The following is a 13,820-nucleotide window of genomic DNA, read 5'->3' on the forward strand; positions in this document are numbered from 1 at the left end:
CGTGTGTCGAGGCGGTCTAACTACAGTGACTTCAGAGAGATGCCGCAGACATCTGCTCTTTCTCCGGTATAAACGGTATTGCAAAATCTCTACCGGTAGACACTTTTATACCGTCACACGGTATAATACCGTCATACCGCCCAACCCTAATCCAGTTTCATAGTGAGCTTCGGCACAGAACGGAAAAGTTTGCGCACCAATTCATGCGATGTTGTCGTCAATTATGTGCAGACGGCTGAATACAGGCAGAACCCGCAAACCGTTCAGTCATCTCCCACGGCCTCCCCCTCTCATAATGTGTCATCAGCAAACGCAAACAGAGAGCTCAGGTTTATTTTTTTCAGTATGTTTGTCTTGTACGTATGACAGTTAATTCACTGTGAGATAGCAGACTATAGATAGCTAGAGCCTGGAGAGACCTGGAAGTACAGCAGTTCTGTATACAGATCATGATTTAGGACATAAGGTGATTTAATTTTTCACCTTAAATAACTTTTCTGTGTGTTGTCTACACACTGTAAAAAAAGAAGTTATTTTTGATACGCTGCATATATGTGAAAAACATGTTGGTGAGGATTTATCTTCTGGGATCCAGTCCACCCCATAGAGAGTTCTTTCTGCAACAATGTGGCTGACTAACTGTAAGACCACATTACCAGCACAACAAGCCACACTACAAGCCTGGGTAAGACATATAGTACACATAATACAAATGGGGATTAGCTGCTTTGAATTACAGTATTGAATTTGGCTACAGTGAGGTTTACATGTTTGCACTATGTTAAATGTGTCCATACTTCCTTTCTATGTTGATGACATTCAGTCCATTATTAAAGCTGACAGACAAGCTGCTTTAGACAATGTAATTGAATTACACAATTTCATTGATTAAGCTGCACTTATTATGATGAGAAACCTTCTTTGTTTGTGCAGGAGAAGATAACCAATAACTTGTCTGTGAACATGTATGACTGAACTGCAATCACCATGCAGTATGTTTCACTATAATGAATATTCATGAATGTAAATAAGGGGGCAAATTGTGCAGGCCCAATCACTGCCAGTTATTCAGAGTTCTGAGTAGTCCATCATCTGCATGCATTATTAACAAGCTGAGTTAAATACCAAACCTGGACCTACCTGACCCCCATTGACTCGATCCTTCAGCTACTCTGCATTCATTACTCTAAAGCTGTACATAATCTCCTGTAACCAGCTTCTCCCCTGATGCGTCTCCTGAGGAAAACCTGCTGGTGATTAGTTATTCACAGGAATCACTTCACAGAGCGCTTGTAAACATTGATTTGTAGAAAAGCTTTCATGTTTGGTGAGTTGCAGAAATATTAAAATGACAAGATTCACAATACTTTTGGGACACTTTCCTAGATTATGCAAATGTGGGGCATCAAAGGGGCATCTTTTTTTGAAAAGCAGAAATACACAGAAGAAAAAATGTGTGCCTTACAATTTCTTCAAGAGGTGTTCTTATCTGTATTTAATCTTTCTTTGTCTAGTTTGGGAGAACAGAGGTGATAGACAACACGCTAAACCCAGACTTTGTGCGGAAATTCATTTTGGACTACTTCTTCGAAGAGCGACAGAACCTCCGATTTGACTTGTAAGTAAGGTTTACGTCTGTGTCTGTGTGTGTCATTGCAATATTGATATTTGCAGAGATTAATACTTGGTCTGGCACCAGATGTTGTAAAGGTCAAATGGCAATCCAGATGCTGGAGTTGATCTTTCATTCACTCTGTGCAGGAATGCTTTGACATTATTAGTTGGATTTGGTGTCCATGTGATATGGAGTTATTTTTGTCTCATTAATATCTGTAAACGCACAGAAGGTGATCTACAAATGTTCCTTGGTTTGCACACGTGTTTTGCTATCCACAAAGGGTGATCTACAAATGTTCCTTGGTTTGCACACGTGTTTTGCTATCCACAAATACAAATTTCTAATTTGTAACTTGTATTTTGGTTTTTACAAATAAATGTGTATTTGTAAATATATTGTATATTTGTAAATGTATAATTTTCCATTTGTAAAAACAAAAAAGCCATTTGTAAAACCGAAAATTCTGTCTGTGAAGTGTGACTCTGCATTTGTGGATCACCAATCACACACACGCATCTCTTTCCGCAATGACGTATTTCTGAGACAATCCTGCCGAGATCCACACAGAATCCACAAACTCACAGCTGCTGATTCACAAAGGGCCGCTCTCCTCACCAGGAGGGGCAGTGTTGGCGAGGAGCTGGATGAAAACTAACGAAGAAGACTGCTATTGGTTTATCTCGAGAAATTATTTTAATTCCCACTGTTAATGCGTCACTTTATTAAGTTTTAATGTTTTTTCATGCAATAAAGTAACTGTTAAGACCCCCAATATGCGGTTAGTTTATCCAAATGACGCCTCTTTGGAAGTTTGCTCCGCCGTTCGCGGAGCAGTGAAGCTCCATCTGTGGAGCAGCTAAGCTAACTAGGCTACCACCGGACGAGCGGTCTATCACAGAGGCTACCGCCGGGCTGCTGTGGTGGTCGGCCGGCTAACCTCCGCTGTCAGCCTCTGTGATAGACCGCTCGTCCGGTGGTAGCCTAGTTAGCAGCTAACTAGGCTAACGGCGGAGCAAACTTCCAAACAGGCGTCATTTGTATAAAAATAACCACATATTGGGGATCTAAACAGTCTAACATCTAAACATCTAATCAGATCTAAACAGCAGCCGGGCTGCTGCGGTGGGCTGGCTAACCAGCTTCATCATTCCGGGGGAAAAAACGAGCCGGGGGAGACCTGGATGACAGCGGAGGTTAGCCGGCCGACCACCACAGCAGCCCGGCGGTAGCCTCTGTGATAGACCGCTCGTCCGGTGGTAGCCTAGTTAGCTTAGCTGCTCCACAGATGGAGCTTCACTGCTCCGCGAACGGCGGAGCAAACTTCCAAAGAGGCGTCATTTGGATAAACTAACCGCATATTGGGGGTCTTAACAGTTACTTTATCGCATGAAAAAACATTAAAACTTAATAAAGTGACGCATTAACAGTGGGAATTAAAATAATTTCTCGAGATAAACCAATAGCAGTCTTCTTCGTTAGTTTTCATTCAGCTACTCGCCAACACTGCCCCTCCTGGTGAGGAGAGCGGCCCTTTGTGAATCAGCAGCTGTGAGTTTGTGGATTCTGTGTGGATCTCGGCAGGATTGTCTCAGAAATACGTCATTGCGGAAAGAGATGCGTGTGTGTGATTGGTGATCCACAAATGAAGAGTCACACTTCACAGACAGAATTTTCGGTTTTACAAATGGCTTTTTTGTTTTTACAAATGGAAAATTATACATTTACAAATATACAATATATTTACAAATACACATTTATTTGTAAAAACCAAAATACAAGTTACAAATTAGAAATTTGTATTTGTGGATAGCAAAACACGTGTGCAAACCAAGGAACATTTGTAGATCACCCTTTGTGGATAGCAAAACACGTGTGCAAACCAAGGAACATTTGTACATCACCTTCTGTGCGTTTACAGATATTAATGAGACAAAAATAACTCCATAATGTGACCCCAGAATAAGCCCAGATGTCTCCTGCAAAATTAGGAGTAATCAGAGTTCATAATTATTTAAAGAGGAACTATGCAGGATTTGTAGCTTAACTATGCTACATTTTTACCTAAAGGTTGAATATGTAGAATTACCAGAACGACAACAGAAAAAGAATTCCAGCAGTCGATTGCCAGACCGTTGCTAGGTAAAACGGGCCGTTGCTAGGGGCTCCGCTCTGATCAGAGGACAGCAGAGGAGGAGAACTATGCAGGATATTTACCTTATGTTTCATTTTCACCGTCATTAACAGCATAATAAATGACTTGTAGCTTGTTACAGGGAGAGTGGAGGCTCTCTGCTGAAAACCAAACCTGCGCTCAGAGCCTCCGCTGTCACTGCTCTCGTCAAGTTGAGAAAAAAAAAAAAAAAAAAAAGGAGCTTGGTGGCACCAGGAGTCCGCGACAGTAAACGTGTTTATGACAGATAAGACTACACAAATAGACCCATCCTAACATGTATATGATAATCCATTGATCCACCGATTGATTATTAAAAAGGCTTGGTTGGAAACAAGCGCATACGACCGGGAGGAGGCAGGAAACAGCGGAGAATTGAGCCACGTGTCGGCTACGGGCAGGCACGAATGTAAACAGAACGTGACAGAAAGTCATTGTCGAGCCCGTCAAAAAAATTTAAAAATATTAATTCAGACAAAAAAAAAAATTTTTATGGAAAAGCAATACTTTCATTCTGTACCCCTCAAAACGCCCCATGGATGTATTTTTTTTTTTTTTTTTTAAATATAGCTTTTTAATAAATATTCTACATATTCAACCTTTAATTAAACAGCTTTGGAGTAATTGTAATGATTTAATAAATGGCTTAACTTGTTACAAGGGACAATGGAGGCTCTCTGCCTTCCACTGTGGGTGTCACTTATTGCATCTCTTGGCTGAAAAACAACATTGCAAAATCGGGGCCGCCGCCCCGATGTCCCAGCTCTTGTCTCTGTGCACCACGACACAAACACCAGGGTTGGGAGGGTTACTTTAAAAATGTATTCCAGTACAATTACAAGTTACCTGTTAGAAAATGTAATTAGTAACTTACTCTAAGTACCACAAAATTAAAGTAATGTAACGGATTACATTTAGTTACTATTGGATTACTTTAATACCAAACATGCAAATTCAGTCACGCAGCCATCACGCATCAATCCACGCAGAGGAAACAGGAAATGAAACGCACAGAGAATCCGCTAAATTTCAAAATAAAACACAATGGATAAACTCTCGATTGTAAATCATCACTTTATCAACATTAGTGACAGCCGCCGGCACAAACCACGAGTTTGGGGGGGGGGGGTCACAACAAACAGGTTTGAGGTAAACAATGGTTTACACTTTGCACAGATAAGTCTTAAAGTGTGTATGTATTGCAACACCTTCTCATCACAATCCACGCCATCTAACTTACAGTACACAGTTCAGCTGTTATTACAGTAAAACCCAACTCATAAGAAACAGGATCGTGATACTGGACCACCGCTCACATTAGCTACACAACAAACCGTTAACAATTAATCCACACTCAAACCGAAGCAACAATTTTTTTATTTTTTTTTTAATTTAACCTTTATTTAACCAGGCAGAATCAATTAAGAACAAGTTCTTATTTACAATGATGGCCTGACAAGAGGCATAAGCTTCTCTGAAATACAGCGAGACGGCGAGTGGCTTCTACGACCGCTCTATAGCCTGTGGTTGATTTTTAAACTGTGAAGTAATCAGCCAAGTAATCTCCGTTTTTATCAAATGTACCGGTAATCTGATTACGTTTTTTTTTTCTGTACTTGTAACGGACTACAGTTACCCTTTTTTGTATCCTGATTACGTAACGCCGTTACATGTAGTCCGTTACTCCCCAAGCCTGACAAACACGCCCCCTAACCCATAATCTCTATGACAAATTTAAAGCAGAGGTAAGCGGAATGTTTGTGTTAATATAAGTCTTAAATAGTTATATCTTCTGACAGCAATCACTTACATAGAGTGTTTGGTCCGAAACACGGGTCTGTCAGTCACTCTGCTCTGCTGTAAGCCGAGGAGAAAACTTTCCTTGTATCCTACAACCTTTATCCAATGAGGAGAGAGAACGGCATGAAGGGCTGTGTTTGCAGCCAAGGGATGCACGTGAATGTGGTGACGTAGGGACGAGGGCGGGGACTGCTAACTCCATCGGCTGACAAGAAGTTAGCCAAAACGACCAGATCACTTACTTCTGCTTTAACTACACAAATCGACACGTCGTAAAATTGTATATGATAAATAACATTATGTACTCCCTATTGATTGATTTCTCGTCAGCTTCGGTGTAACAAATGCACATGGCCAGGAGGAGGGTTAGCAAAACAGCAGAAAAGCGACCGGACGAGTACTGTACCTCTTTAATTCTAAAGCTATAAACAAGTAGCTTTTATCAAAAGGTTTTATTTATTCCCTATTAATTTAGCACAAGCCAGTGTTTGTCTGTTTTTTTTTTAGCTCTTAATTACTCTTAAAGCCCCAGTATGTAGGAATTCCCCCCATCTAGCGGTGCGGTTGCATATCGTAACGTATTCTTGATGTTGCATTCACGTGAAATGGGGCAGACGTCGGACAGACAACAGACGCTGCATGTAACAGGATAAACAAGCCTCTATGTAAACAAGTGGTCCGCCAGCACGTATTGTTTACCTGACCCACTTTTTTACCGTCTTTCTCTCGTTGAGTAAAATGACATCCGGTTGGTTTGCGGACGGTCGTCTGCCTGACTGCCTGACGATACACAAACTCAGAGAAAGTTATGTAAATTGTACAATTCAAGAGTCATTCAATAAACATCATCCATACCACCTGTAGTTATGTAGTTAATGTAATGAGAGAAATGTGAAATGGAGATTTGTCTGAAACATCATGTCACCATCTGGGATAGTTTACTGCACTCATGTAAAGATTACTAAGTCTTTTTCCAAAGGTTAAGCAAAGACAAACCCTCCTCTTATACCTTGACGCCACCAGACACCAACATTATGGTATGACAGCTTTGTTTGTCCACATCTACTCACTAAGCAAGGGATTGGCATTGGTCCAGTATTACTTTTAATGCTTATATTTGGCAGGTTCATGGCATTGGCTTGAACACAGCAAAGTACTTACTCCAAATTAGCCGCAAATTAGAAAAGCCAAACCTGCCTATCTGACTGTACCAGGTCTCTTGCAGAATTGCCACTGGGATTAGCATTAGCTGGGATTTGGAATGGACCAGGAAAGTTTTGGGGTTGGTGGTGTCTGATGCACAAAAGTTTGAACTCTATATATACTGTACACACACACACATATATATATATATATATATATATATATATATATATAGGCCTATATATACAGTATGTATAGTACAGTACCATATAACAGTATTATATGGTACACCTCCAACTTCCTTTGGGTTCCTGTGAGCTAGAAGAGACAGACATTATTAAAGCACCAGACTGTCTGTACAGTAGGTGACGGTATTCTCTTTCTCAATTTGCACTCAGATCACATTTCTCATTGAATTAAGGAGGGGATTTCAGTGGCTTTATTTCATTAGATGGAGATTAATTATATTATAATATATGAACCAGGGAGCCACACTGACAACCCAACTGGGATCTGAAAGTTACACAGCGAAGAAGAGTTTAGTGTGTCTGCATGTGTGAATGTTTGTGTGTGTTCGCTTGCGAGAGAGAGGGAAAGAGAGAACAATACTGTAACTGTAACAAGAGGAAAGAAACACTTTTAATACTCACTGTCCTTTCAAGTACAAAATGGAAATCAGGTCACGTTTTAGGGCACGTGTCAGTAGATCATTGCATAGTTTTGCAAGTGTTTGCATTCATAGACTAGTGTTCCCGTATCTCAGCTGGTTGATCTGTCACAGCACATACTTGTGATGTCATCTCACTTGACGTGTGGCAGCGTTATGTGGACAGACATACCTCAAGACAAATGAAAGACTTTTATATCTCACACAGGCTTCGCCCTCTACTGGACTCTATGGGTGTAACTCTCCTCCAATCATATACGCGCGATGGCCCAATACATAGCCGGCTAGTAGGGCGTGCCTACCTTTCCTGCCCTTTTACGGGTATATAAGCAGGTGCGCGGCCAGCTGCCCTCATTCCTTTTACTTCCAGCGTTGGCGAGTGCCCACTTTCATAGCTCCAAGGATGGAGTCGCCGCTTCAGGAACAATGCCCCTGCCCGGCCTGCCCTAACGGCATCATCGCCCCGGCAGACCCGCATCTTCTCTGCTTTGAGTGTCTCGGGAGGAAGCACGCCACCGCCGGGCTGGAGCAGTGCCCGGCCTGCCCGTGCTGCCGAGACATCCCCCAGGTTCGCCGCCAGCAGCGAGCCGACTACTTCACCGCCGATGAAGCTCTTCTCACGCTGTCTCCTGATGGCAGTGAGGAGGAGGAGCGGGAGTCAGAGGACGACGCCATGGAGGAAGAGGACGCCATGGAGCGTTGCCGACCAGACCCGCCTCAGCCTTTGCTGCAGACTCGCCGCCGCAATGAGACGAGGAGGAGTCTGAAGCCTCCATCCACCAATGATCACGCTTGTAATCAGTAATTTCTCACAGTTGGAACTCATTTTTATGTTGGTGCTGATAGTTACAGTAAAACAGCAGCAAAGGAATTCTGAGTTTCTTCATGAATAAAACTATACAAAAGATATTAGCCTTAAATTTTCTTCATTGCAGGCCTTTTAAATTTTGGGTTATCTTCACAAGTAGAACAGCGACCCCCCCCCCCCAGAAAAAAAAATCAAAATTTCATTCATGATCGCTCCCCACTGGTTGTAGCGACCACACCGTTAGCCCCGTGCGCTGCTAGCCGACACCATGTCACTTCGTCGGTCGGTCCGGCTCAGCGCGCTGACTGGCTGACGAACGATGACTGTCACGGCCAAGCCGGCGGCTGCAACGGTGAAGGTAATCATCGCTTACATCAGCGCGGCAGGGCTGTGTTTCCGGACAATGTGACGGTTGCCTCAGGTCAGCTGGTCTCTCGCTCGTTTAACTCGCACCGCTACAGTGAAGCGGCCGGGCTAACACGAGCTGTCTCTCCGGTAAACAGCCGCTCTAGTCCTGTGACTGTTATTTCCACGGGTGGATCTAACAGCAGCAGGGACGCCATGACTGTGAAATGCCGGGCGGCGGCGGTGCGTTCAGGTGACACCACGCCGGCTCGGACAACATGCGTTCACGAACGGCCCCGTGAGCTCGGACAACGGGCCTGGTGCGTTCAGGGACGACTCAGCCCTTTCACAGAGGGCCCCCCAGCCGAACTCCCGTTTATGACGGGTTTGGCAGCGGAGAGGGCCCAAATTGTGTACCACAACTTTCTAAAAGCCGCTCCACAGCTGTCTGCACGCCCTCTCACGTGTTTTTACGAAGCATGGCGGAGCAGCTGTGTACTGACAGACTGGCTGGACAGGACCCTCAGACTAGGATATTCTCTCCAGTTCTGCGGGCTCCCCCCAGCGTTCAGGGGTATACGAGAGATAAATCTATCCTCTCAACAAGAGATAGAGTTCCTCGAGGGGGAAATTCAGGACCTGCTATCAAAACTATCAAATGAGCGCTGGTGTAAAACTGTTCTAGTAAGAGAGAGACTTTGTACCAAGGATGTGGAGCTGCTTTCTTTGTCCATGTGCCCAAAGTATTTGCCACAAGAATTCCCGCAGATTTTTGTGACTGTCGTTTATGTTCATCCAAAAGCAAACGAAAAAAAACGCATCAGAGCTCATCTCTCAGACTGTGCAGAAAATCCAGTCCTTATCTCCTGACGCTCCTAATCTGGTTTTAGGTGATTTAACCACTGTTCTCTGGTCAAGTCCCTCAGGAGTTTTTATCAGTACATGTCCTGTCCCACCAGAAAAGACAGGATCCTGGACAAGTGTTATGGGTCCATTAAAAATGCGTACAAATCAATTCCACTACCCCCCCTTGGCTCAGCTGACCATAACTGTGTTCACTTGGTTCCATCATACCGAACATGTCTTCAAAGGGGGAAGGTGACAACCAGAAACATCAAAGTGTGGTCAGAAGAGGCCACACTGACTCTCCAGGGCTGTCTTGATAGCACAGCCTGGGAGGAGTTCATCGGATCCTCTAGTGACATTAACAAACTCATGGATTACTTATTGTGAGGACATTGTGGTTCCAGTTAAGACTATAAAGACATATCCAAACAGTAAACCCTGGGTGAGCAGACATCTTAAAGGGCTATTAAACAAAAAGAAACAAGCTTTTAAACGGGGGAATTTTTCTGAGCTGACGTCTGTACAAAAGGAAATCAGGACAGCTAAATTATCCTATAAACGAAAACTAGAAGACAAGCTTAGCAATAATAACTTGGGCTCAGCATGGGACAGCATCAGGTCTATGGTCGGCCTGGCTCAAGAGCCAAACAAATTCTATTGTAGATTTGATGTCCATGATTTTAATAATGAAATAAAATCATTGAAAGCCATAACGCTGGAATCAAATAATCAAGTTTCTCCTCTTTTTGATGTTCATTCTGTGGTTAAAACTTTTAAACACTGTAAAAGACGAACAAGCGCAGGCCCTGACAATATCAGTAGCCGACTACTTCTAAACTGTGCTGAACAGCTGGGCTTTATTTTTAACTATATTTTTAATTTATCCTTGTCTCAGCAGAAAGTGCCTGACTTGTGGAAACAGTCTACTATTGTACCTGTTGCAAAATCCAAACATCCACACACACACACACACACACACACACGACGATAATGCTCAATCAATTAAAAAAAAAAGACAATGGGCCTCATTCACGAACCGTTCTTAAGAACAAATTTGTTCTTAACTCCTACTTATGAAGTTTTTACGAAGATTGTGGCATTCATGAATGTTTTCTTATCCAGAATTTGTTCTTAACTAAGAACAAAATCTACGAACAGTCAGGAGTATACTTACGCACTTTTAGGTGCTGAGACTTCTGCAAAAATAACCGATTATAGCATTTTCTTTTGTTCTGCAGTTGTATGATATTACATGATTTGAATAAGAATTATTTTCTTATCTTTTATGATGTTTTTAATAATCATATATATTAATAATAATAATTGACAAATCATTGCAGTCTCTTAAAAAACATTATAGACACTTAATTCATATCAGTTGTTTTTTTTTTCTCTTTTTTTGGGGGGGGGGGGCATACAGCTGCCGATATGATTTTTTTTTTCCTAATTGCGGGCTGCAACAGTGCACTTACTGTAAGTGTTCACACTACACACAACTGTTTTTTTTTATATGTGATAATATGATGATATTTATGATGGCACACGTGAGAGTGTGGTCTCTCTGATAACAACCGAAGAGCTGCATCCACTGCTGACGCTACTAAATATAGCCTAAATATAAATATAAAAATATAAACTAAATATAAGCCTTTTGTTTGTTTCTTTCTTTGTTTCATTCCTGCCGCAGTAGCACCACTTCACTACTTCAGTTCTTTTTACGTTTGGAGTCATGGTGCTCCCTCCCAGATTTTCATTTGCGCATTTCAACTTTCTTTCTCACTTCACCTTCTCTGCTCAGTGCCTGTGGGTTCTGTGTGCACACGGCCCTGCAGTCTCATGCCCTTTTACGGGCATTGATGGGGCGGTTACCTATGCTAATCATATGTTAATTAGACTCACCTGGCACACGCCCTCAACTTACGAGGAGATGGCATAAGAACACAGCTGCGAACAATTCTGAGGCTTACGAACGCGTTGATGAATCTGACGTAGGGTTTTCTTAAGGAACCTCTTAAGAACAACTTAAGAAATAATCTAAGAAGGTTCTTAAGAAGATATTGGTGAATGAGGCCCAATATGCTTATAGCTCATATCGACTGCCTTTCTGGTGCGCCTAGCGCTGCTGTTTTCTGTCTTCTCCCTCCCACAACAACACAACTTCAATGAAAAGTAAACCAAGGGGGCGTTGTCATCGAATCATGTTATCAAGCGGGCGGGATATTCAATGTTTGGGGCGAGACCGAGCTCTGTGTGTGTGTGTTGTCTCAGACGTTTGAATGACGGATGACGGATCCAATATCAGTGGCTGATGAATAGTGCGCAGGCTGACGTATAATCCGTGCGCCTGCATTATCCAATGTGAAAAAAAAATACCACACTTTCATCCTGGATTTACTCAAAAATAGAATTTTGCACAAAGTTTGGCCTACATCGTCTGATAGATGAGTTATCACACTAATGTTAGGACCCACAGTGGGCTCAAATTCAATGTTCTTTTCTGTACAGCTTTAAAGGTGTTGTCGTTCAAGACAGCGTTGCTTCTTGCTCTGATGTCAGCCAAGAGAGTGAGTGATCATCCTGATGAAGATCCACAGGGATCGAAACGTTGATCGTTCCACAATAAACATCAGAGGAGCTTGATACAGAGTGCGGACTTCACTTCTTTTTCTCTAGACCACAACCTCACCCAGCCTAGCCAGGTGCTGCTAACTGGGATGAAGTTGGACCTGTTATCACTTCATACGGTGGTTAAGATTAAGAAAGTGTTGACTGGGTCTCGGTACCTAACCGGTAGCTGGTATGGTCAGTGGGCGGAGCCTCTCCCACGGCAGGGAGTACATAGATCGGGCTTTGCCTACTGTACCCATAGAGTCCAGTAGAGGGCGAAGCCTGTGTGAGATATAACGAAGGTTACGATATTGTAACCCTAGTTATATTAACACAGGCGGAGCCCTCTACTTAGGGCCCTGCCGCTCTTTCGCCTTATGCTGAAGTTTGGTGGAATGAGGGCAGCTGGCGGTGCACCTGCTTATATACCCGCAAAAGGGCGGGAAAGGTAGGCGCGCCCTACTGGCCGGCTACGTACATGCAAATTTCAGTGGGCCATCGTGCGTACGCGATTGGAGGAGAGTTATACCCATAGAATCCAATAATCCAATAATCAGAGGGTTGGCGGTTCGAATCCCGCTCTCTCCCAGTCTCTGTCGAAGTGTCCTTGGGCAAGACACCTAACCCAACTTGCCTCGTGTGCATGCGTATGAATGATCATGGTGGTGGTCGGAGGGGCCGTTTGGCGCGAAATGGCAGCCACACTTCCGTCAGTCTGCCCCAGGGCGGCTGTGGCTACACACGTAGCTTACGACCACCGGTGTGAATGTGGTATGAATGAATAATGGTTACTGTACGCGCTTTGGGTATCGGGTAACGGTAGAAAAGCGCTATATAAATGTAATCCATTATTATTATTATTATTCTAGCATAAAATAAGATCATTTTACTCACCCAGACAACTTTGGTGTCATTTGGAGTTGTTTTGACGAAATTAGCCCCAGTGGAGCGGCGCGTATATCCGTATAATGCGAGAACACGGGGCACGCAATGCAGCCTCTAAATAACACATTATCCGCTGCAAAACTCGTTCATTTCGCCAATATTTTGTTATGATACACTAGTGATATTCCCCTCCCAGCCCGGGGTGGCATGTTATCAACATGCTGCGCCTGTAGGTTGACTACTAACCTCTTATCTGGATGATGTCATCTCCGACCGCTGCCCGGCGCGGCTAACTTGCTACGGCTAATGCTATGGTTCGTTTCTGCGTGTTTCTGACTTGTCAGAACAAAATGAGCAGCTGGATGAAGTTCAGCTTCCACAGGCTTCCTCTCCGCAGCCTGGACTCACTAAAGCTCTGGCTAGTTGAGATAAAAATGGACCTGAATGCCAAAGCAGAATGATTATTATCAGAATGAGCCGGGCAGCGGTCGGAGATGACATCATCCAGAAAAGAGGTTAGTAGGTCAACCTAGAGACCCCGGATGTTGATAACATGCCACCACGGGCTCGGAGGGGAATAGCACTAGTGTATCATAACAAAATATTGGCGAAATGAACGAGTTTTGCGGCGGATTATGTGTTATTTAGAGGCTGCATTGCGTGCCCCATGCTCTCGCATTATACGGATATACGCGCCGCTCCACTGGGGCTAGTTTCGTCAAAACAACTCCAAATGACACCAAAGTTGTCTGGATGAGTAAAATGATTGTATTTTATGCTAGAAATAAGGTCCAGGTTGCAAAAAAACGGAAATTATCCTTTAAATATAGTAAGTGTTTGCATTACAGTTGGACCCAAAAACAGTGACAGTAGCGCACTGTTAATTTCACAGGATTAACTCAAGAAATAACAGATACATTAAATAAGGTGT

At 43.2% G+C, this 13,820-nt stretch overlaps 1 protein-coding gene across 1 annotated transcript in view; it reads left to right on the forward strand.

Moving 5' to 3' along the window:
- Window positions 1–13,820, forward strand: part of LOC146963116 (copine-8) — a 117,762-nt gene that overhangs the window by 33,822 nt on the left and 70,120 nt on the right. Inside the window, exon 4 of the mRNA XM_085769751.1 lies at window positions 1,515–1,618. Within this exon, the coding sequence (XP_085625877.1) occupies window positions 1,515–1,618 (104 nt within the window). The remainder of the gene's footprint in view (window positions 1–1,514; window positions 1,619–13,820) is intronic.

Source organism: Trachurus japonicus, chromosome 23 (genome assembly GCF_045865225.1).
Source record: "Trachurus japonicus isolate A0001 chromosome 23, Traja_1.0".
NCBI lineage: Eukaryota > Metazoa > Chordata > Actinopteri > Carangiformes > Carangidae > Trachurus > Trachurus japonicus.